The sequence below is a fragment of the Notechis scutatus genome, chromosome 8 (assembly GCF_049901735.1).
Source record: "Notechis scutatus isolate UNSWTSFEM ecotype Mainland chromosome 8, rNotScu1.2, whole genome shotgun sequence".
In the NCBI taxonomy this organism is placed as follows: Eukaryota; Metazoa; Chordata; class Lepidosauria; order Squamata; family Elapidae; genus Notechis; species Notechis scutatus.
The window spans coordinates 21,426,576-21,452,262 of NC_142016.1; the positions used below are offsets into that span (position 1 = coordinate 21,426,576).

Here is a 25,687-nt window from a genome sequence, read left to right on the forward strand (position 1 = left end):
GGAATGCAACCTTGGATGCCCTCAAGAACAGGGAGATAGTATGTATATATAACATACACGTATTAACTGCAGCTAGAATTGTATTTGCACAAAATGTGGAAAGCGGTGAGATTACCATACTTAATATAATATTATATATTTTCATTAGAAGGTATGTTAAGAGGGAGAAATGAATAGAGTTATAATGCTGATTATTAATATTGTAAGATTAGAGAATTATTATCAATATAATGAATATTGTAAATTCTGATTGTAATAGCACAGAAACATTTGTACCCAGATGATGCACTGTTTAATGGAAGATGATATGTTCAAGTTAAAAAAAAGCTACAAACTTAAAAAAAAAAAAAGGAACAGGGAGATAGAAAAGCATTGCCAAGTCCTAGAGAGGCTTACCTGGGTCACACCCTCCTTATTTTCTGACAGGTCCTCCCCATTCGCTGAATACTCCTGGCTCCTATCCATGAGGCGGCTTTTCTCCTAAATGCAGACAAGCAAGGAGTCAGTCATTCTTCGAGAGAGGGAAGTTATTTCACAATGTTTGGAGAAGTTTCTGTTGAAGCACATCTCAGCCTGCTCTATCAGCTACGCTGTGCTGCCTCCTAATGTCAGGACTTGGACCAGTTTTTTTCAAACTTGGCAACTTGAAAGTAGGGAGATGTGTGGACTTCAACTCCCAGAATTCCAGTGGGTGTGTGGACTTTCAACTCCCAGTTCTCAGCTGGCTGGGGAATTCTGGGAGTTGAAGTCCACACACCTCCAGGTTGCCAAGTTTGAAAAACACCAACTTAGACTACGGAGGATAAAATTCCATCCCAAAACTCAAATTCTCCTACACTCTAGGTACAAAAAATTAAAATAAAGCAAGGGTGGATTTGATTTAAATCACGTCGATTTAAATCACGATTTAAATCACTAGTAAAAAAGGCTTGATTTAAATTCACTTGATTTAAATCATAATTTTTAAAGAGCAACTGTCACCTCTGTCCCACAGCAGCTACTCCTCTGACTCACTGTTGACTCACCGACAGTCCCAATATTGCAGAATATAGAGCCTCATATGCTACAGAATTAAGCTCCCTTTCATGCGGAATAAACTAAAGGATTAATGTATCTTAAATAGAAAATTATAGATTTTTACTCCAAAAGCATTTTATTAAAATAAATTTGATCAACATTTTTAAAAAATCTGATTTAAATTTTTTTTAAAAATCTGATTTAAATTTTAAAAAATCCAATTTTCTTTATTATTTTTTAAAAAATATCCACGCTGGCTTCAATACATTAGAACAGGGGTGTCCAACCTTGGCAACTTTAAGACTTGTGGACTTCAACTCCCAGAATTCCTCAGCCAGCAAAGCTTAAAGTTGCCAAGGTTGGACACCCCTGCATTAGAAGTTTCCAGCTTCTGCAGAGTCCTCTGAATGGGCAGAGGGAAACTCGGTGAACTAAAATTCTAGGATTTCACAAAGTGAAATAGACAGTCTTTGGAGAGATCGGAAGTTCCAGGTTGGGTGTCTTAATAGTAATTTTATTTCTTATGTTGAAAACACCTGAGACTTACAGTAGTAAGGAATATCTGCATAGCCAGAGCGTGCTGCAACCAAAGAGTTTCAGACATAATCCTGCACCTGCAGATTCTGTTCATGTAGGATTCATTTTCATTAACTTCAGCTGAAAATATCCCACTGTCTCCATGCTTGTTCCCTTCGTTCATGGAATGTATAAGTGCTCGACTTAAAACCACAACTGGGGCCAGAATTTCTGGTTGCCAAACACCCACATTTTGTTCACATTTTGTCAGTGTGGATGCTGTGACTGTTGTAAGCGCAATAGGTAGTCCTTGACTTACAACACTTCATTTAGTGTCTGTTCAGAGTTACAATGGCACTGAAAAAAGTGACTGATGAGGGTTTTACGCTTATGACCATTGCACTATGTCGATGGTCATGGGATCAAAATTCAGATGCTTGGCAACTGGTTCGTATTTATACGGTTGCTGTGTCCTAGGGTCAAGAGATCCCCTTTTGCGATCTTCTGACAAGCAAAGATTCACTTAACAACAAGGTCACTAACTTATCAATGTCAAGCTTTGAATCAACTGCAGTGATTCACTTAATAACTGGGGCAAGAAAGGGCAAAACTCACTTAACAAATGTCTCACTTAACTACAGAAATTTTGGGCTCAATTGTGATTGTAAATCAGAGGTGGCATTCAGCAGGTTCTGGCCAGTTCTGGAGAACCGGTAGTGGAAATTTTGGGTGGTTCGGAGAACTGGCAAATATCACCTCTGACTGGCCCCACCCCCATCTCTTCTCTGCCTCCCATTGAGTCCCAGCTGATCGGCTGGATCTTCTTTGGTTGCCCTGCATAGGAGAACGGAGCTGGAAAGCAGGTTAGTGGGTTGGGGAGGGAATGGGGATTTTGCAGTAACCTTCCCCAGCCACCCCTACCAAGCCACGCCCACAGAACTAGTAGTAATTTTTTTTGAATCCCACCATTGTTGTAAATCAAGGACTACTTATAGTTGTAGTTGTGTTTTCCCAGTGCTACTGTGACTTTGAACAGTGGCTACATGAGAATGGCTGTAAGTCAAGGACTATCTGTATTTCAGATGTCCAGTTGGGGAAAAACCAAGAGTGGTCCATTCCTTCAGCTCTTGGATCCATGACTAGACCAGCCAACATTTGGAAGAATCAAAACGTTCTTCTAAAACATTTGTCCTGCTCAAAGCCAGGAAAGCTGAGCTGGCAGCTTCTAAAGTCACTAGCGCTGTCTGATCTCGAATTCTAATTTGATCTTCCAAGAAGCCTACAAAGCGTACAAATCTAATCCACAGCTCAAGAGGGACATTTCTCCCCAAACAAACCACATCCAGGAACCCAGGGAAACATCCCCCTTGCGATCTCCCCACAGATTAGAAGGAGAAGAAAGTACTTGGTTGAGGGTTTCAAGAACTGGCAAATGTTGAAAGCGTGGGAAAGTGGGGTAGGCAAAAAACAAAGCAAAAAAAAAACTGAGCATGGAAACGGGGATACTCAAAGCTTCTTGGCAGAGGAAAAGGGATTCCGTACCGCATTGAGATGGCTGACAGCCTCTCCCTCTTCTTGTGCAAATCTCTGGCACACACCCATCATTTGTTCTTGTGTTAAAAGGGCTTGGCCTTCCAACTTCTGGACTCTCTTCTGCATGGGTGGAGAGAAACTTGGTGAATTAAAAAATCTAGGATTTCAAGAGAGATAGTAATTCTCCCTGCAGACAGCGCCTGTTCAAAAGTGACAGGTGCCGTTAAAAAAGAAAGAAAGAAGAAGAAGAAAAGAAATACAACTGTGGAATCGCCAACCCATTGCAAAATGTTTTGCGGGTGATTCGTCTACTTTTTACAGGGTCTTTGTGGTTAAGTGTGTATTGTCTAAAAAAACACAGTTACAGTACACTACAAAAACCAAAGGATCTCAAGGCAAAAGCAATTTCGCCAACAGCTTAAGATTCTTATAAGATAAAAGAAAATCCATTGTTTTCAAATGTCTTTCTTTTTGAATACTACAAAATTCCAGAATCTCTTTCAAAGCAAACTGGCAAGAATTTAAGACTTGAACCCACTAATTATCTTGTTGCTTAGTTTAGAGCCAGGTTTCTCTAATGACCAAGTTACCGTTCAACCAGATCTAAGTTTGAAGTTAAAATAAAACATTTCCGGAATTATTTGCTATTATTTTGGTGCACAATCTGGGATGTTCGTTTATCAATAACGTCTATCACAAATGAAGCTGAATATACGTGTCCCAGGATAATGTTTCAGGATCCAATCTGGGTTGGTCACCAGGACCAAAGGTTTTGTCTTCTGAGCTTTTGGACTCATGCTAGAGCCCATCTTCAGGGAACTTCTCCCTAGTTAGAACTTCTTTCTTTTGGACTCTTGGTGGAGTCCATCTTCAGGGAATTCTCCCTAGCTAGAACTTCTCTCTTTTAGGACTCTTGGTGGAGTCCATCTTCAGGAACTTCTCTCTAGCTAGAACTTCTCTCTTTGGACTCTTCATGGAGTCCATCTTCAGGAACTTCTCTCTAGCTAGAACTTCTCTCTTTTGGACTCTTGGTGGAGTCCATCTTCAGGGAACTTCTCCCTAGCTAGAACTTCTCTCTTTTGGACTCTTCATGGAGTCCATCTTCAGGGAACTTCTCTCTAGCTAGAACTTCTCTCTTTTGGACTCTTGGTGGAGTCCATCTTCAGGGAACTTCTCTCTAGCTAGAACTTCTCTCTTTCGGACTCTTGGTGGAGTCCATCTTCAGGGAACTTCTCCTTAGCTAGAACTTCTCTCTTTTGGACTCTTCATAGAGTCCATCTTCAGGGAACTTCTCCCTAGCTAGAACTTCTCTCTTTTGGACTCTTCATAGAGTCCATCTTCAGGGAACTTCTCCCTAGCTAGAACTTCTCTCTTTCGGACTCTTGGTGGAGTCCATCTTCAGGGAACTTCTCTCTGGTTTGGGCTGTTCTATGTGTGGTATTGTGCCCATTGTGTGTGGCTTTTTAGATGCTGATTGGAGTGTTGAAGGCTGGCTATTAAGTCGTTGATGTTGGTAACGACCCAGATTGGATCCAACAACATCTATATTTCTGCCCTTCCGATCATTTGGGCCTTATCTACTCGGTTCCCTCCAAATATATTCAACCAATTTCCATAAATACTAAACGGCGTTTCCTTTGACGATGCTGGCTCAGCATCATTGGTACTGAGGCAGTGGTGGGATTCAAACATTTTTACTACTGGTCCTGTGGGTGTGGCTTGGTGGGCGGGGCAGGGGAAGGATACTGTAAAATCTCCAGGCAGAGGCGGTATTTGCTACTCAATGTTTCCACTATCGGTTCTCCAGAACTGGTCAGAACCTGCTGAATTCCACTTCTGTACTGAGGTCCAACCAGAGGTGGTATTCAGCAGGTTCTGAATAGTTCTGGAGAACCGGTAGAGGAAATTTTGAGTAGTTTGGAGAACTGGCCAATGCGACCTCTGACTGGCCCCGCCCCCATCTATTCTCTGCCTCCTGAGTCCCAGCTGATTGGCTGGGTCTTCTTTGGTTGCTCTGCACAGGAGAATGGAGCTGGAAAGCAGGTTAGTGGGGTGGGGAGGGAATGGGGATTTGGCAGTATTCTTCCCCTGCCATGTCCACCAAGCCATGCCCACAGAACCGGTAGTAAAAAAATTTGAATCCCACCACTGGGTCCAACCAGATGGAGGAGGATTTTATGGGACAATCGTGGACTGGAAACCGAGGGGAGAAAATTGAGACTAGAACTGGATCACAGGGGATTAAGCTGACCACTTCTCACCTTCCTTTGGTTAATGCTATTCTGCAACTGGGTGATCTCTTCAGTCAGAGCACGACAAACAGCTTCTTTCTCCTCTTCTAGGTGGCTTTCGCGCTCTAGTTGCTGGAACTCCAGGTCTTCATAACATCTCAGGGCTCCTTCTAGCATCTCAGAGGTCTAGGAAAGAATTCATGGAATAGAATTCTTTATTGGCCAAGTGTGATTGGGCACACAAGGAATTTGTCTTCCTTGTGCATAAGCTCTCATAAAAAATACATTCATCCCAGAATCATAAGATACAAGACTTAGTGATAGTCATAGGATACTAAATAAGCAGTCAAAATCATGCTAGAAAACTAAATAAAACAATATAATCGTAAAGATACAAGCAACAAGGTTATACTCATAAGTAGAAGAGCAGTTACCATCCCTGGATTTCATCTTCTCAAAGAGCATCTTCCAATACGTTAAAAAAAAAGGGTGCATCTGATTCAAAACTCTGAAAAATCCAAGCAGGCAGTGCCATCTCCACTCCGATGATGGAGACCCTAACCACATCTGAAGTCCTTCCACCAAAAATCAGACCTCTCTATATATTCCAAAACCGAGCACATCGCTCAATCTAGGTGGGATCATTTTTGTCAATTTCGACGGATCTCAACAAGCTAAGTCAGGTCAGGCCTGTTTGAACTCACCGCGAAATTCCAAGATCAGAGACCAGACTAGGAAGTCAAAGCAACAGGCCAGAAGAAGGCAAGCGCCAACCACCTTCTGAATCAAGGAAAGCGTTCCCGTGTTCTGTCTTACTTATTGGCAAAAAAAAATCAGAAAATAAATACAGGCTGAATAGTCAAGACCTTGTTGATGATCCAAACTCTGTCAAGGATCTTGGAATACTCATCTCTAATGATCTAAGTGCTAGAGCCCACTGTAACTACATAGCCAAAAAGGCATTAAGAGTTGTTAACTTAATCTTATGTAGCTTTTTCTCTGGCAATATTACACTAATAACTAGAGCATACAAAACATTTGCTAGACCAATACTGGAATACAGCTCATCACTCTGGAACCCACATTACGTATCTGATATTAACACTGTTGAGAAAGTCCAGACATATTTCACAAGAAGAGTTCTCCACTCCTCTACTCGTTGCAGAATATCTTACGCCACCAGACTTGAAATTCTAGACCTAGACAACCTAGAACTACGCCGCCTTCGGTCCGATCTAAGTATAGTATATAAAAATATATATTGCAATGTCCTATCTATCAATGAGTACTTCAGCTTCAACCATAACAATATGAGCAAACAATAGATACAAACTCAAGGTTAATCGCACCAAACTTGATTGCAGGAAATACGACTTCAGCAACAGAGTGGTCAATGTCTGGAATACTCTACCTGACTCTGTGGTTTCTTCCCCAAACCCCCAAAACTTTAACCTTAGACTTTCTACTATTCACCTCACCCCTTCCCTAGGAGGTCAGTAGGGGGCGTGCATAAGCGCACCAATGTGCCTACCGTCCTTGTCCTATTGTTTCTTTTATTTTTCTTATATGTATCCATGTATTCATAACTATGTTTTTACTTATACCTATTATCTCGTAAGCAATTGACAAACCAAATAAAATAAAAAATGTGATTTAGTGGACATGGACTATCTCCTGCCGAACACTGAATTGAACTGACACGCACTTACCTCCTGTAGTTGTTTTTGCATTCGTTCACGCATCAATTCCGGCTGGTTGTTTAGGTGGCTCTGAGACTCAGCATGCTGCCTCTGGAGTTCCTCTACCCTCTGACGTTCTCGTTGTAGACGTGCCTTCTCCTGCCAAAAAGAGAAGCAGGGCGGGGCAGCGTCACTACCTGTCCATGGGCGATGTAAATATATCCAGCCGCTCCTGCTGGTAGGGATAGATACACCTTCCTCACCCAGAAATGATCAGGGCACTGATAAGACTGCCTGGGAGGCCTTCTTCTCACCGATGGGGTAACCTTGGAGTTGCATGGAACAACTCCCTTACTTGCTACAGGCAATCAGGAATTCCAGCAGGTAAATGAGCAGACTGGAATAGGAGGCATGGATTACGAGGTTCACGGAGTGTGGGGAATCCTGGACTAATGACCATAATTGGAAACTGTGTTGTAAGACAAAACGGCCGTAAGTCGATTTCTGCCCTTTCTCATGGCAGTCATTAAGCGAACACTGTAGACATTTAAGCAAACTCATGTATTTGAATGTGTCAGAATATTCATGAACTGGAAGAGGCATGGTAACAAGGTCAGCCAATGAATTGGCATAGCCACTAAGTCAGCCAATGAGGGCTTTTTGGAAACTGAAACTGGAAGGAGCCTGGGCGTGGCTCTGTATTAAGCTCTGAGTCTTGTCTGCCACTGCTGAATTGAAACTGAAACTGTTCTCTGCTGTTCTCTCATCTGTTTGTGTTTTTGCCTGTAACTCTCTGCCACATTGGAAGAACCTACATTGGTATTGGCTTGAAATTTTGGGCTTGGACAACCTTGAACTATGCCACCTACAGTAAGACTTAAACGTAGTACACAAAATTATCTGCTACAATGTCCTATGACTACTTCAGCTTCAACCGCAACAATACAAGAGCACACAACAGATACAAACTCAATGTAAAACTATCAATGTAAAACAATTAAACTATCCACTATTGACTTCACCCCGTTCCTAAGAGGTCTGTAGGGGGCGTGCATAAGTGCACCATCGTTCCTACTGTCTCTGTCCCACTGTTCCCATTTATTTGTACCTATTTCCTGTATTCTTACTCATGTTTATACTTATACCTATTATCTTGTAAGCGATTGACAAATCTAATAAATAAATTAAAAATTAAAAAAAATAAAAGTATTGTACATTTACTTATGTGTTATATGTATATAAAGAAGTGAATGAATCCTGCTGAATCAGTCATCTGTGTGTACTTTCTGGATTTGAATCTCTGCAACAAACTCTAACTGAATGGACATTTTGGCCAGAAACCAGCAAAAAGGTCAGAAACAAGCATCAAACTTCATGAATGGCAGGTAGTCCTTGACTTACAACAATTTGTTTCGCGACTGATCAACAGCACTGAAAAAAGTGTGTTGGAAGTTAAAACCCACCCCTCTCCTAGAAAATTCTAGGAAATATTAAAAAAGGCCGAATAATTTCCCAAAGCCCTTTTCATTACATCATCATCCAGCAAGGCTCAACCAAGCCTGGGACTCAGGACAGCCTACAGAGTTGCCCTTGCCTGGCCCCATGGGAGTGTGACAACCAATCAGAATACAAGCTCAAATTCAAATCCCAACAGAGGGTATAAAACCCAGGCACTTTCAGCATCTCAGCCCTTCCTTCTTTGGAGCTCCAAGCCAGGTCGTCCTGTCCACCATTAAACCATCTTTCCAAACAGCCTCCATATTTCCAGTGTCTTTTTCCCCACTTGGAACTGGACCCAGAAGGATAATAAGCATAGATTTTCAGGAGGGCAGGCAAATGTTTTTTATATCCTCTAATCTATTCCTTCCTTCCTTCTTTCTTTCTTTCCCTCCCTCCCTTTCTCTCTCTCTCTCTTCTTCCTTCCTTCCTTCCCTCCATCCTCCCTCCCTCCCTTTTCTCTCTTTCTTTCTCTTCTCTTCCCTTTCCTTTTCTTTCTTCCCCCTGTGGAGGTGGCCATAGGGCAAACGCATAGTTTTCCATGACTCATGAGATCAGGGATGCTATGGAAAATAACACTAGCAACTGATAAATATGTAGTAGAAGAAAGCAGCAGAATAGAATTGGTTTCTTCCTTGTATGGATAGTATCATTCCATGGTTTGGTCACTAGGTGGCACTGGACTTGATAGACTCTTGGTGTAGTCTGGCATTGTCAGGCCTAAGCCCAAAGACAACACAATGAGGGCAGTTCAAGTGCAGTACCTTATCTGCTTACACCTAATAGACAGATTCTTGCCGGACTAAAGTTGTAACCCACTAACCTAATAGATATACCCTGGGAGATTCTATGGTGTGCTACCTTGATTCTTTTCTTCCCACCCCCATAAATTTCAGGACTGTACAGTCTCTTGTTGTTGAACTCTCTCTGGTCGGTAAAATGCGCTGGCTCCCTCTGCGAAGCCGCAGTGCTATTGCTGACATTTCTCCCCAACCACCACTCCCTCCCACTCCTTCTCCAGGTGCACATACCATCGCACTTGTTCTTGCTGGAGAAGGACATTAGAATTTCTAACTAACTTCACGGCATTCATGCCCTCTCATTTTATTCACCTCTCTACTTCACCAAGCTAGTTTGCATATTTATAACATGCAAAATGACAGAAAGGAAACGTAAACAGGGGAGGTGGATGAATAACTGGATGGGTGAGTTGGGAGGCCTTAAGAAGCCAGAATCCTCAACTGTGTTTTATATTTCCTCTTTAAAAAGCTTAGACTGTGATGGACGCTATTGCAGAGCGTAACAAAGATGGCCTTGGCAGATGTACCAAAGCAACAAAGGGAAAGACATACATTAAATTAAAAACAAACAGAAATATGCGGAAGAGGCTCCAATGGACACCTCCCTAATTTGCGTGACTATTAGAGGAAGAGATAGAGCGCAATCAGTCTTGCATGGTTGTTATTATAGCCACTCTCAATAAACGTAACCTTAGCCTTCCTAAGGAATTGAATTCTGGTCTGATCTATCTGGTGGGATTCACCACTTTCGGAGCCCTGGTGGTGCAATGGTTAGAATGGAGCACTGCAGGCAAACTCTGCCCACAGCCTGGTGTTTGATGCTGATGGGGTTCAAGGTTGACTCAGCCCTCCATCCTTCTAAGGTCAGTAAAATGAGGACCCAGATTGTTAGGGGCAATATGTAAATAACGCCTGCATTGTAAATCAGGGGTGTCAAACTCAAGGCTCACAGCATATGGGGTGCTGAAATCTGTCCTGAGGGGTGGGGGGCTGGAAATACCAAAGAACCGGACTGCGGTGCCTCTGGCAGCCAAAACAGGGCCCCGCCTCCCCCCGTGGCCCATTTTTAACCTGGGCAGCCTCCTGCACCACTCTGCTATCCAAAATGGGGCATTCAACCTCCCCCGAATTTGGCTGGCAAAGTGCTGCAGGAGGCGTCCATCCTGTCTCTTCCCCCCTTGAAGAAATCCAGTTTGACACCCCTGTTGTAAATCACCCAGAGAGTGTTGTAGAGCAAGGGTCCCCAGCCTGGGTCGCGGCCCAGCACCGGCCTGCAGCCCAATCAGAAGCGGAACGCACAAGCGGTAGGGAAGCATGTGTGCACAGCTCCACTTGTGTGAGTGGTGAGCTCCATTTGTGAGAACGGCGGGGGTGAGTGCCTGCCACTCACACAGAATCATCCACTCTGCCCTGACCCCCCCCCAGTCCCACAAAGCTGGAAAGGATGGGGACCACTATTGTAAATGTAAAGCATAAAGCATTGGGGAGTCAAACTCTAGGCCCATGGGCTGGATCCGGCGCTAAGGTCTGGCCCACGGGGGCCACCCTGGAAACAGCAAAGAACCCGGCCCCGGTGCCTCTGCCAGTGAAAATGGAGCTTGCAAGGGCCACATCCTGAGCTCCATTTTCGCTGGCGGAGGGTTGCAGGAGGCCGTCCCAGCCGAAAACAGAGCTCAAGAGCCCATTTTCACTGGCAGAGTGCTCGGGCTAGCACAGGTGCCCCCAACACGAGTGATGTCACGCTGGCCACACCCACTCCTGACCCCCCCTTGGTCAAACACAACCCTGATGTGGCCCTCAGTGAAATCAAGTTTGACTCCCCTGCTATATACTCCTTGGCGCATATATATATATATATATATATATATATATATATATATATATATATATATATATATATATATATATATATATATACACACACACACACACACACACACACACACACACACTACTCCCGTTGCTATAGAGCTGTGATGAAAAACACACTAGCATGGCATGCAACCAAGACAGTGATTTTTACAAGATCATTAAATTACAAAATTGACAGGTTTGAAAGGCTCTTGAAGGTCTTCTACTTCACTTCCTGCCCACGCAAGCATCCTCCTACCATTCCAGATGAGCAGTAGTTCAAAACTGGACATTTTCCAGCAAACTTGTGAGTAGCCCTTTGTCCAAGAAGTTATGAGGACAGAGATAAAATATCAACAGACTTTCTGATAAGAGGAAATGAAGGAAGCCAAAGGGTAGAATTGAAGAAGGGAAGAAAAACAAGCAGGCCTGGGGAAGAGATCAACGGGGATGTTAGAGCATAAAAGTCCAGCTGGACAATGACCTTCGAAAGAGGTACAGAAATCACAAAACAAACTCTTTCGCTTCCAGCAGTTTGAAGTCCTCCCGAAGAGTGGAGGCCCATTCTCCCCAGACAGCATGGGAATGTAGTAGAAATAACTTTGCTAATTTTCCAACCACCAGTCTCTTTGTTTTTAATTTACACGTCCTGAGCCTCAGAGGGAAGGCGGGATAGGAATTGTGAGACGACTTATTGTATTTCATCCACTGGTAGCTGGAGAGCTAGGAGGGACATACTACTGAAATCCAACACAAAGGACTAAATACCAGCAAGTGTAAGTTGAAGAAAGGGGAGGCAGCTGTTTTAAACAGGCCACGCTCAGGGATGGTGCTAGAGGATTGAGCTGTGGGCATTTTGCCTCCTCTTTGGGAGGCAACTCGTGCTGCAGCAAGATCCAACCACCAACTCAACTGGCCTCTGCTTAAAGAATTGGAAGAGGACAAGCTACGGTCTACTTCAGATGTCCTGATCCAGTCCAGAACTGAAGCTGCAAACTAGAGAATTTTGGAAGGAAGAACCGAAGGAAGAAAACTGCCAAAGAACAGCTGCTCACCTTCTCACGTTCTTCACCGCACCTGAGCTCTGTCTCAACGAGACGTTCTTTCAGTTCCACCAGCCGTTCCTCCTCCCGACGTAGCTCCTGCCTCTCCTCCTGCAGTTCCCCTTCTAACAAGGCACCTTCCAGGTCCATCTGCCAAGAAGAGGAGGAGACAGGTCAGGGGAATGTTGCCAAACCATCTTGACGTGCCCCGATGTGTGCTGACTGATGCAATGTCAACACAGCCACGGGGAGGTGCAGAGACACAAAGCGAAACGGGAACTGGGAACAAGCCGAGCATGCAAATGTCCACACTTCTGGCCTAGAAAATGGCTCCCTCCCGTGAGGTGAGCACCTTCGGCGTTGGGTGATGGAGATTTCCTGTCCAAGGGAGCGAACAAATCCTTCTCTCTGTCCTCCTTCTAAGGTGCCTCTGCTCTTCCTCAACTGCTTGGGTGTGGGCCGTTCAACACTGGTTTTACAGGTGCTGATTGTTGTCCAATCCACAACCTCATGATGCAGGGAGGGGACTGAATAAGCTCAGGTGTACCTCTATATTCAGCTCGTTCTTCCGATGATGCAGCTCCTTGAGCCGGTTTTCAAGAGCTGAGATTTTGCTCAGAGCCGCACGTTGGTCGCCTTTAGGATCACTTCCACTACAAAGACCCTCATGCTGGGAAGAGAGGGAGGGCAGAGTCATAAGTTAGTTGCAAGGCTTAATACTGCAGTGATACGAGGCTTCCTGAATTAGAAAAGACTTTTAGCAGCAGGGATACAGCTTACCGTAGTTTACATTTCCATGCGATAATGTAGAGGTAAAGGTAAAGATAAAGGTTTACCCTTGCATATACGTGCTTGTCGTTTCCAGCTCTAGGGGGCGATGCTCATCTCCGTTACAAAGCCGAAGAGCCAGCGCTATCCGAAGATGTCTCCGTGGTCATGTGGCCGGCATGACTGAACGCCAAAGGCGCACAGAACGCTCTTCCCTTCCTGCCACAGTGATCCCTATTTTTCTACTGGCATTTTTTTTACGTGCTTTCGAACTGCTAGGTTGGCAGAAGCTGGGACGAGTAACGGGACCTCACTCCATTATGCGGCGCTAGGGATTCGAACTGCCAAACTGCCAACCTTTCTGATCCACAAGCTCAGCGTCTTAGCCACTGAGCCACCACGCCTCAGCAGGGTTACTGACCTTTATATTCTGTTCAGAGATGAACAATGATGGTCAGTTTTTTAAAAAGATATACAGGTAATCCTCCACTTACAACCGCAATGGGGACCAGCAAGAGTGTTGTAAAGGGAATTGTGCCCAATTTTATGACCTTTTTGGCATGGTTGTTAAGCGAATCACTGCAGTGGTTAAGTGAAGTACATGGTCGTTAAATGAATCCAGCTTCCCCCATGGACTTTTCTTATTGGAAGCCAGCTGGGAAAGTTGCAAATAATGGTCACATGATCTGCGACACTACAACCATTGTAAATACATGGGGCTTTCCAAGTGTCCAAATTTTGATCATGTGAGGACACTGCAACACTGTGAAATGCGAGGAGTGGTAGTGAGTCACTCCTTTTGGTGCATTGCAATTTCAAATGGTCACTAAATGAATGATTGTAAGTCAAGGACCACCTGTAATAGAGTTATTTACAATTAACGAACGATTTACTGAAAACCTATTAATTCCAATGTTCGTAAATCTTGATATTTTTTTCATTCGTATTTAAATCTTCTATCGTCTTTTTGTGTTGTTCCTCTTCTTCCTTCTCCACTTGCATTTTTTTTTCTAAAGTATTCAGTAAAAATGCATTTTTTTAAAAAAAATCAGGGGTTACACCTACCACCAGAAAGAAAGCTTGTGTTGCATAGTGGGCCTGGTTTTCACGAAGAAAGCTGATACTATAATCTTACTACATGTCTTTGAAAGAGCACAAAGATTGCAAACTCAATTAAAAGTGCATCACAATTGCGAGTTCCAAGGCAATCTTAAACCAGAAAGGATATGTTTTTGATAAAAGAGAAAATCTGTAGCTCGGGGTTGAACTGTGGGATCCTTGGTGCTCTCAAAGCTTGGTGGCTTTTCTGCAAACATTTCATTACTCAACTAGGTAATATCATCAATGCTAAAAGGGAGTGGGGTTTGTTCTTGACAGCTTCTTGGTGCAGCCATTGGTCTGGATTTGCTTGAAAGCAAACTCCATTCCCTTCTAGTACTGATGTTACTGAGATGTCATGAAACATCTGCAAGAAATCTACCAAGCTCAAAGACCACCAAGGATCCCACAGGGTGTTTTTATTCGTTATTTAAACCACAACAAGAAGAGGAGTATTATACATTTTATAGAATTCTTTATAGGCCAAGCGTGATTGGACACACAAGGAATTTGTCTTCGGTGCATATGCTCTCAGTGTACATAAAAAATAAATTCATCAAGAATCATAAGACACATAAAAAAATACATTCATCAAGAATCATAAGATACAACACTTAGTGATAGTCATGGGATATAAATAAGCAATCAAATCATACTAGGAAACTAAATGAAACAATATAAATTGTAAAGATACAAGCAACAAGGCTATAGCCACAAGTAGAAAAGGAAATAGGTAATAGGAAGGATGAGAAGAAGAATAGTAATACAGTCTTAGTAAATAGTTTGACAGTGTTGTGGGAATTAGTTGTTTAATGATGGCATTTGGGAAAAAACTGTCCTTGTGTCTAGTTGTGCTGGTATGCAATGCTCTATAACATCATTTTGAAGGCAGAAGTTAAAATTTTAGAAATGTTATAAGTTGGGTGTTAAGAAAAAGAAGAATTCTGGACCACCAACATGTAACGCTTCTTAGCACTAGGGTGCTAATACTCACCCCATTTTGGGCACTCTCTGTGCTACTGGCCTCGTCATCTTCCGCACAGCCACTGGAATGGCTTCCTGTCGGAGAGTCATTTTCCGAAAAAACGGAGTCCCCTTCGGCACTGCTCGGAGCTGGGAAACCCTCGCAATCCGGTGACCGGCTGCATTTCTGCTCATCCAGAAGTTGTCCCTTTTCCAAGGCTGCCGGATAAGGACACAGCTCTGCTTGGTTGAACAGTCCCATAGCTTTGGGGTTGACTGTTCAACAGCACATGGTCTCTGGGCCCTGCAGTTATGAAGCATAGAGGCAGTTCTGTCATAAATACAAGAAGATTTTTACCAAATGGCAGTTAAAAAAAGAAAAATGACAAAGGCTACACCATACTATATACCGTGTTTCCCCGAAAATAAGTTCCTGTCTTATATTTTTTGCCACCAAAAAAAGGCACCGGGTCTTATTTTCGGGGGATGTCATCCACTGACTAACCTCACTTGCGTGCGTCGCCTCCAACCTCCTTTTCGCTGTCAGAGGCCTTCAGGAACTTCTTCTGCAACTGATAACAGCTCTGGATCGATCCAGAGCTTTGTTATCAGCTACAGAGGCCTTCAGGAAAGCCTTGCCAGCATTGCCGGCTGCAGAAGAAATGGGCCAGCAAAGCAGGTGTCGGGATGTGCGAGGCCCGGTAAGTAGTAGGGCAGTTCCAACCCCCATACCCACCCTAGCTTAATTTTTACCTGTGCACTCAAGTAGGCGGGATCTTGATTAGGGCTTATTTTGGGGGTAGGGCTTATATTGAGCGCACATGTAAAAATCAATCTAGGACTTACTTTCAGGGTAGGTCGTATTTTCAGGGAAACAGGGTAGGTAGTCCTTGACTGAGTCCAAAATCTCTTGTACTAAGCGACAATTAAGTGAATTTTGCCCTGTTTTACGACCTTTTGCCACAAATCGTTAAGTGAATTGTTGCATTTGTTAAGTTAGTAATTTGGTTGTTAAGTGAATCTGGATTTCCCAATGACTTTGCTGGTCAGAAGGTCCCAAAAAGACATCACATGAGACACCCCCCAGGACACTGCAACCGTCATAAATACGAGGTGGTTGGCAAGCATCTGAATTTTGGTCCTGTGACTGTGGGAATGCTAAAATGGTCATCAATGTGAAAAAGAGTCAAAAGCCACATTTTTCGGTGCCATTATAACCTCAAACATTCACTACATGTTTGTAAGTTGAGGACTGTCTGTATACTGTAGATATTATGATCATGGGTAGAAAAAAATGATGTTGCTGGAATACGTTTAATTCTAGCCATTTCTTATTTAATTATGGCGTCTCTGTGACAAGCCTTCTTGCAAAAGAAAATGCCTTCAGGCTAAGAACAAGCAGCTGGTATGTTGGTTGACTAGAATTCCCATATTGTGGGCCAGGCCAGCTGGGTTCTTGGAAATCGTACTTCAACAATATCTGGAATATAATAGATTTCCCACTATGGTCTAGTCCAGAGGTCTCCATCCGTGGCAACTTTAAGACTTGTGGACTTCAATTCCCAGAATTCCTCAGCCAGCAATTCTGGGGGTTGAAGTCCACAAGTCTTAAAGTTGCCAAGGTTGGAGACCCCTGGTCTAGTTCAATCTTTTCCACAAATCAGCTACTAGCCAATAATGCAGATAAGACCCTGGCTTACGACCACAATTGAGCCCAAGATTTCCATTACTAAGCAAGATAGTTGTTAAGTGAGTTTTGTCCCATTTTACAACCTTTCTTGCTACAGTTGTTAAGTGAGTTACGGCAGTTGTTAAGTTAGTAACACCGTTTGTTGTGGTTCACCGGCAGCCTGTGCAGACAGCAATGGAATTAGACAGTGAGGAACAACGGGGACCAGGCAGGGAGTCTGGGGAGGACTCAGACGAGGGTCCTGCGTCCAATGCAGAGGTGGGGCCAGGGCCATCTGGGAGTGGGGTGCTGACTCCAGAGCCTCCGGAGTCTGGCAGCAGCGAGGCAGAGGAATAAGGGGAGCCTGTTCCCAGTGCACACGTGTGCAAAGCTGCTAGAAGGCAAGAGCAGCTGAGACAAAAGGGGCGACTCGGGAATAATCTTGGAGGTGATTGCCCCTCCCCTAAGGTATAAAGGACAGGCAAAGGTAGAGAAACCTTTGTAGGAAGCAAAGTCGTCCATCTGTTCGGATTAAACCTTGAAGCTCTGTGTGAACTTTGTAATTCGGTTGGTTATTTACAGTTAATTTGGCACTTTAGTTGTTGGCAGCAATTCAAAGGAGATAAAGGTGGGTGCTTATCTCAGGGAATTGTTTGGGACTCATTACGGGCTGGCAATGCACATAATTCCCAGCGTTGAAATAAAACAAGAGTTGTTTTATTAAGCTTATGCTTAATTATGGTCTCAGGAAGCCTTGCTCAGAACATTGTTGTTAAATGACTCTGGCTTCTCCATGGACTCTGCACATTAGAAGGTTGCAAAAGGAAATCAAATGACCCTGGTATATGGCTACCATCATAAATAGGAGTCAAGTGTCCAAATTTTGATCACGTGACCATGGGGATGCTGCAATGGTCGTAAGTGTGAAAAATGGCCATAAGTCACTTTTTCAGCGCCCTTGTAACTTTGAACGGTCACTAAATGAAGTATTGTAAGTCAAGGTCTACTTGTGAATGTTCCCACCTAAATAGTATTCCTGATCAGCTATGCCAACGTTGTGCTAATTGCAACATTCTGGGCAGCCTACAAAATTGTGTGTAGGTTCGTGTACGTGTTTGTATGTCCTACAAGTTGAATCACGTATGTTATTCTTTTATTCCTCTTGCTTTTTGTGTTATTTTTCTTTTTAAAAAATATATTTTTATATCATTAAATTGTTATCTGTCCTGCAGCTATTTCAGCCGCGGTCCCTAAGGTGGAGTTGAAATATTCCAATTTGCAAAACAGAAAAACGAACATGTGAAAAAAAAAATGGAAACGATTGAAAGACTTCATGTGAACGGAAAGAAGGTTTGATCTGTTGAAAACTAGCTTTTATCAAGTCGGCCCCAAACCTTCAGGGGGTTTATATGTTAAAATCAGCATGCTGATATTGTGTTAATCTGTCACACTCCTGCTCTGCCAACACTTTTTTTTAAAACTCTTACATAAATAAACAGGCAAGAAACTGGTTTTGACATTCTCAGAAGTCTGGTCTCCTGAGCAAGAAACGCCCTTTGAACACAAAAACATCTCATAAAGGAAAAAAAAAACAGAACCATTAATTAGATTAATACAAATTCCAAGATAATCCTTCCAGCTGTAGGATGCAAGCTGGAGCCGGCAGCTACAAAGGAGAAGACCTCTCTTAAAACCGTGAGGTATCTGCCAAAATTGCTCCTCTGGCTTTGAACAATCACTTTTATTTCCTCCTGATGGGACAATATCTCCTAGGAGATGTTGTAGGTCCCAAACATAATCCTTTCATCATACCAAAGCCAGTTATACTTCTTCCTGTCTTTATGACTGGAGATGCTGAGACTCTAGAAAGAGTGCAGAGAAGAGCAACCAGGATGATTAGGGGACTGGAGGCTAAAACATACAACGAACGGTTGCAGGAACTGGGCCTGGCTAGTCTAGTGAAGAGAAGGACCAGGGGAGACATGATAGTCTTCCAATATTTGAGGGGCTGCCACAGAGAGGAGGGGGTCAGCTTATTCTCCAAAACACCTGAAGGTCAGACAAGGAATAACTAAACAAGGAGAGATTCAACCTGGAAATAAGGAGAAATTTTCTGACAGTGAGAACAATCAACCAATGGAACAGAGGTTGTGGGAACTTCATCACAGGAAGCTTTCAAGAAGAGACTGGACTGCCATCTGTCAGAAATGGTGTAGGGTGTCCTGCTTGGATGGGGGATTGGACTAGATAACCTACAAGGTCCCTTCCAACTCTGTTAATCTGTTAATCTGTTATGTCTATGGAGATTCTTAGTCATCCAGGTCATGGTTGTCCCAAAGGTGCTTTTTCAAAAAGGCGAATGGATTTTCTTGATTTTTCCTTGAAGACGATTCGCTTCTCATCCAGGAAGCTTCTTCAGTTCTGAACGGAAGCTTCAGAACAGAAGAATCTTCTTGGATGAGAAGCGAAACATCTTCAAAGAAAAACAAAGGAAGTCCAGTTGCCTTTTGAAAAAGCACCTACGGCCCTTTTACAACTTGGGAGCTTCAAACTCCCAGAAGTCTTGAGCCAGCAGGATTCTGGGAGTTGAAGTCCATAGATAGTAAAGGGGCCATAGTTGCCCACCCATACCTTATGACAGAGTTCCCCAAACTTTTCAGCTTTGTGGACTGGCGGGGGGGAGGAGGGGGGGAGAGGATAGTTCTTTGAGTTAGGTTCTGTAGCCCAGTTCCAAAAGGTTCAAGGCCTGGTAGTGGGCTGCAGCCCAGGGGTTGGGGACCCCTCCCTTATAATATTATTTGGTCATCTTACTTCAAGCAGCTACCCATGAGGGCAATAGTGATCCTTGATTTTTGATTTCAGGAGGAGAAAAAAAATCGCATCTTGCCCAAAACTTTCAGCAGGCTAACAATGGTAGTTATTGGCACACGGCTCAAGGCAATATGGATTTCGTCAGTCTCACCTGCTTAAGCCAGACAGCACAGTGGATGTCACGTTGGGGAGACAATTGCAGAAAAATACATTGGATGCTGCCCAGAGAATTGCAGTTACTAAGTGGTGTACATGCAGATTAAATAAATAAGAATAGTATATGCTGGTATCTAACACACAATAAAAATAAATAAAATTCTGAACCGTAGTCCACTAGAAAATTTACTTGCAGAAAGCTTATTGAAATAAAGGTTAATTTAATTTTAGGTAAACCCATCAATTATTGTCTATTTCTTCTTCTTATTGGTATATACTTTGAAACAATGATCCCAGGTTTAATCAAACGGGTTTATTTCCTGTTGCTTTTAATTGCACACACTTTTAAATCCTAAATCTGTTTGGTTCGGTTTTTGCATCACAATGTGACACATGGCTCACTTATACATCTTCAGTCAACAGGTACCTTCTCCCCCAAAATTATACAAGTCTTGGACAAAACCAAAAGGGCAACATTGGGAAATTTGAAAAAACAACAACACTTTTTCCCTCCTGGGATTCTACCGGTTTGGACTGGTTCGAGCGAACCGGATGTTAAATTTGCATCTGGTTCGCCTAGCCAATATTTGAACTGACTGGCTGGCCCTGCTCACTCCGCTCCTCCCCTCCCAGGAGTCTCCACACAGCCCATTTTCAATGCAGGTAAAGTGCAGGGTCCGCGTGGAGGCTCTGGGAGGGGGAAAAACGGGCCTTCCGGAAGTTCAGAAACAGGCCTGTTTCCGGCTTCCGATGGGCCTCCAAAGCCTGGGGGAGGCCATTTTCGCCCTCCCAGAGGCCTGAGGGAAGCCTCCGGACTCTGGGGAAGGCAAAAAATGCCCCTCCCGGAAGTTCTGGTAGGCCATGACCACCATGACCATGCCCACCCAGCAACTGGGCAGCGAACCGGTTGCTGGGATTTTTGAATCCTACCCCTGATGTTACTATCATATCGGCTTTTTCCTATGTGGGCAAAAGATTCACACCTTACAAGTGGTCCTAGATTTATGACGACAATTGGCACCAGAATTTTCACTGCCAAGCGAGAATGGTCGTTAAACAAATTGCAGCTGATTTTACAAGCTTTATGGCCATGGTTGTTAAGCAGTTGCTCAGTGAATCATGCGGTCGTTAAGCGAATCTGGCTTCCCCGTTGGCTTTGCTTGTCAGAAGCCAGCCGGGAAGGCCACGAACTGTGATCCCTTGACCCTGGGACGTTGCAACTGTCATAAATACATGCTGGTTTGCAAGCAACCAAATTTGGATCACACGACCTTGGAGATAGTCGCAAGAATCACGAACACAGGAAATCATCATAACTCACCTTTTCAGTGTTGTAACTTCCCTTGCAAAATGAATGGTTATAAATCTAGTATCACTTTACAAAACCCTAGGAAGACCACACCTGGGATACTGCAACCAATTTTAGTCACTGCAAAAAAAGATGTTCAGAGTCCAGAGAAGAGCAGCTAAGATGATCAAAGGCCTGGAGACTAAAACATAGGAAGAACGGCTGCGGGATGTGGGTTTGGCTAGTCTAAAGAAAAGAAGAATTAAGGGGTGACATGATAGGAGTATTCCAGTATTTGAGGGGCTGCCCCAAAGAAGAGGGGGTCAAATTATTCTCCAAAGCACCAGAGGGCAGGACAAGAAACAATGGTTGGAAACTAACCAAGGAAAGAAGCAACCTGGAATTAAGAAGAAACTTCCTAACAGTGAAGACTATTAACCAGTGGAACAGCTTGCCTCCAGAAATTATGGGCGCTCCATCACTGGAGGTTTCTAAGAAGAAACTAGAGTTAGGATATTTCTTTCTGCCACTTATCCAAAATAGTATAGGTTCTCCTGCTTGAGCAGGGGGCTGGACTACAAGACCTCCAAGGTCCCATCCCATTCTATTTTCTATTTTCTATTTTTTTTCTTTTCTCTATTCTCTATTCTCCCTTCCCTTCCCTTCCCTTCTCTTCTCTTCTATGTCGAGGATATCTGTACTAGGAAGTAGATGATCAGTAAAGACATTTCTCAGAGGAACTCATTTTATGTCATTAACAGGCCCCGACTCGTCTTCCTCTTCAATTTCCCCACACCTTGCTGACTCCACCTTTCTACCTGCCAAGGCAAAGTGGCCTGATCCTAGACCAGAGCCGTTGGTAGAAAGATTCAAAAAAGGGGCACAGCTTTGATCACATAGTTTTTGCCAGTCCCAAGACCCTCTGAGCCTTGAATGTGGCCCCAGAAATCTGCAGAACCAGGGAACCTGTTGTTATGATAAAAGCAGGAATTGATTGCAGGGCTATCCTATTGAACGAGGGTCTCCAAACTTGGCAACTTTAAGACTTGTGGACTTCAACTCCCAGAATTCTCCAGCCAGCTATGCTGGCTGGAGAATTCTGGGAGTTGAAGTCCACAAGTCTTAAAGTTGCCAAGTTTGGAGACCTCTGCTGTTGAATTTTGTTGAGTTTTGATTTTCATCTGGTGCTGTACAAGATTTGAAGGAATGTAGTGGTAGCATTCAAAAACCAAGGGGAAGCCATGGCCCCAATGTAGTTGGTGACCTCCGTTTCCTGGAGAAGAGGTTCATTGTTCCACAGATGGAGTGGGGTTCCCCCAAAATGAGTCGGGATAGAGCCAGATTGAGAAGATAAGTGACCAGGGGCTGAGAAGATAAGTGACCAGGGAGTGACCAGGGGTTTTAAGGGTCAACACTGATTTTATTGGCCTGATTTATATCCCACCTGTCTCCAAGGGCTCAAGCCATACATAATAGTCCTTCCTCCATTTTTTTTTCCAACGGCATCCTGGTGAACAAATTGGGCTAAGAGGGAATCTGAAGTCCTCCCCAGAAGTTTCAGTGGGTGAAGTGGGACTAGAATTTGGATCTTCTCATTCTTACTACCTTCAATACCTTCAACACCACACCACCCTGGCTATTGGACCGAGATGGAATGACTGGCTCAAAGTCTTGCCTCTGAGTTTCCATGGCTGAGGATGACCTAGATTCCTGAGTCTAATTCAGGGGTGGGCCTAAATTTTTTTAGCAAGGGGTTCTTTGCCCGGTTGCTGGGGGGGGAGTGTTTGCTCTCCCCGGGCTCCAGAGGCTCTCCTCGAGGCTCCGGGAGTGTGAAAATGGCCTCCCCAGGCTCAGGAGGCTTTCTGGAAGCCGGAAACGGGCCCGTTTCTGGCGTTCCCGAACTTCCAGGAGGCCCGTTTTTCGCCCTCCCCGAGCCTCTGCCCGTGCCCTGAACTTACCTTCATCCAAAACGGGCCGTGTGGGGTCACCGGGGAAGGGCAGGGCGGGGTGATGGGGCCAGCCAGGAGTGGGATTTGGGGGTTCTCCGAACTGCACAGGATCTTAGCTAGGGGCAGTCCACCCTGGTCTAATTGCTCCTAGTTCAACTTTTTCATCACTATACCATCCTGGCATCTCTAAGACCGAAGACACTTATTGTGGCCCTTGAACTATCCCACCAAATTCAAACGAAGCTGCAAATGTTTGAGTTGCCCCACTCAACTGTTCTTGGGGGTCACAAATTCATGTTGGTGTGGTCCCCCGGACTATACCCTTTTGGGGGGGGCTATCTTAGAACTATAACACCAGCCAGTGTACAACATGTATATTTAATTTATCATCCACTTAGTATCTGCAGACAGACACGAGGTTAGAGAGCTTAGGACATTCCACAAATTGTCTTCTAAGTATCGACTGAGGAACAATGAACCTCACTTGAAGAGTGCATGTGTTTCTCCCTTGTTATCACTCCTAGCTTGTTTCTTTCCACTTGAGATGCCTTCATATGAGACAAAAATAATAACAAGGTCAGTGTTTGTCGTAGATGCCAAGAAATAGGCTGAGAAGGGCCTGAAGAGCAGCAAAAACAGACAGCCATCTTGTGAAGAGCTAGAGAAAAAAAATCAATATAAGGGCATTTAATGGAGGCCTTCATGCTCCTTTAATTTTTATCCGGGAAACCCCTATTGCTGTGAGCCCCAATTCTAACATGAAGATTTGGAGGAACAAAATGGCGACTTTCAGTTTTAGCTTAGCAGGTTGTATGAACTACGGTAGTTACTATGGCTTGTAACCCGAGGTTTAAGGATCAGGGTCATATGTTAATTATGACAATTATGGTTGATTCAACAGAGTTCAAAACACCATAACTTGGCCCAATTAGTAGATGTAGTCTGGAATGGGTGGGCAGGCCTTCCTTCCTTCCTTCCTTCCTTCCTTCCTTTCTTCTTTCTTTCTTTTTCTTTCTTCCTTTTCTTTCTTTCTTTTTCTAAACAATACAGGTACTCCTCAACTGACAACAGTTAATTTAGTGACTATTCAAAGTTACAACGGCACTGAAAAAAAGTGACTTATGACCATTTTCACACTTATGACCATTTCAGCATCCCCTTGGCCATGGGATCAAAATTCAGACACTTAGAAGCTGACTCATATTTATGACGGTTACAGTGTCCTGGGGTCATGTGATACCCTTTTACAATCTTCTGACAAGCAACGCCAACGGGGAAGCCAGATTCATTTAACAACCATGTGACTAACTTAACGTCTGCAGTGAATCACCTAACAACTGTGGCAAGAAAAGCCATAAACTGGAGTAAAACTCACTTAACACCTGTCTCCCTTAACAACAGAAATTTTGGGCTCAACTGTGGTCATAAGTCAAGGATTACTGTACAGAGATTGTGCAAGACCCAAAAGGAATCAACAGTACTTGAAACTTGGCTCGTTTTGAATCCGTATATTATGCCTTCGTGTCTTGTGCAAAGCCAGTCTTTTCTACTAATTTATGATTGAACAATTGATGGTTGGGACAGCCAACTCTTTCCCCGGGACACATGCTTCTCTGGTGTGCCAGTAGCACAGTCATAAATGCCTGTCAAACAGGGTGCAGCCACCTTCCTAGGGACCTCAGTCACCCCAATAGTGACTCAGAGGCTGATCTTTCCTGTAATAATGTTAATACGACATTAAAAAACCAATACTACAGATATACTGCAATATCCAGATCTGATTGGGAACCCCCAGAGACAGAGATGGAAGAGAAGAGGTGCATTCTCATTTTTGAGAACTGCTTGGTGGCCGTGCACCAGTGGTGGGATTCAATTTTTTTTGCTGCCGGTTCAATGGGTGTGGCTTGGTGGGCGTGGTGGGCGGGGCAGGGGAAGGATACTGTAAAATCTCCCTTCCTTTTCTACTCCAGGGGAAGGATACTGCAAAATCCCCCTTCCTTCCCCACCCCACTAACCTGCTTTCCAGCTCCGTTCTCCTGTGCAGGGCAACCAAAGGAGAGCCAGCCGATCAGCTGGGACTCGGGAGGCAGAGAAGAGATGGGGGCGGGGCCAGTCAGAGGTGGTATTTGCCAGATCTCCGAACTACTCAACATTTCCGCTATCGGTTCTCCAGAACTGGTCAGAACCTGCTGAATACCACCTCTGCCATGCACACAAGCAACAAGCTTGTTGGGTTGATCAGATCATCTAAACCTAATTCCTGTTAATCCAATGCTTCTCAACCTTGGCAACCTTAAAATAGAATACAGAATAACAGGGATGGAAGGGACCTCAGAGGTCTTATAGACCAGCCCTCTGCTCAAGCAGGAAATTCCTATACCGTTTCAGACAGATGATTGTCCAAACTCTTCTTAAAAACCTCCCCGTGACGGAGCATCCATGATTTCTGAAGGCAAGCCATTCTACTGATTGATTGTTCTCAACGGCAGGAAATTTCTCCTTTGTTCTAAGATAGATCTCTCTTTAATGATCTTCCACCTGTTACTTTTCGTTCTGCCGTCAGGTGCTTTGCAATAATACTGCCTGGGGGATTCTGGGAGTTGAAATTCACACATCTTAAAGTTGCCAAGGCTGAGAAACACTGCTCTGCACCTGAATGCTGAACAGGAGGACTAGCCGGAATGCATAACATGCTCACCCAGCTAAACATCAGCTAAGCAAATTGTGCCAACTGGCCTAACACTGCATATTGTATATCCCAATATCCAGGTGTATATTGTACGGCGTGAATTTGTCCAGATTAATTATACATGTGACA

At 43.9% G+C, this 25,687-nt stretch overlaps 1 protein-coding gene across 6 annotated transcripts in view; it reads right to left on the reverse strand.

Moving 5' to 3' along the window:
• Positions 1 to 25,687, reverse strand: part of PHLDB3 (pleckstrin homology like domain family B member 3) — a 49,138-nt gene that overhangs the window by 14,725 nt on the left and 8,726 nt on the right. The window contains exons 2-8 of one of the 6 annotated variants that reach the window (XM_087971061.1): positions 15,028 to 15,300; positions 12,715 to 12,837; positions 12,180 to 12,317; positions 7,007 to 7,135; positions 5,328 to 5,483; positions 3,076 to 3,186; positions 397 to 480 (exon numbers count right to left, since the gene is read on the reverse strand). In XM_087971061.1, the coding sequence (XP_087827187.1) occupies positions 397 to 480; positions 3,076 to 3,186; positions 5,328 to 5,483; positions 7,007 to 7,135; positions 12,180 to 12,317; positions 12,715 to 12,837; positions 15,028 to 15,258 (972 nt within the window). In that variant the 5' untranslated portion in view covers positions 15,259 to 15,300. Of the gene's footprint in view, positions 1 to 396; positions 481 to 3,075; positions 3,187 to 5,327; positions 5,484 to 7,006; positions 7,136 to 12,179; positions 12,318 to 12,714; positions 12,838 to 15,027; positions 15,328 to 25,687 lie in introns of all 6 variants that reach the window. The other 5 variants (XM_087971062.1, XM_087971064.1, XM_087971063.1 and 2 more) reach the window with 5 other exon arrangements.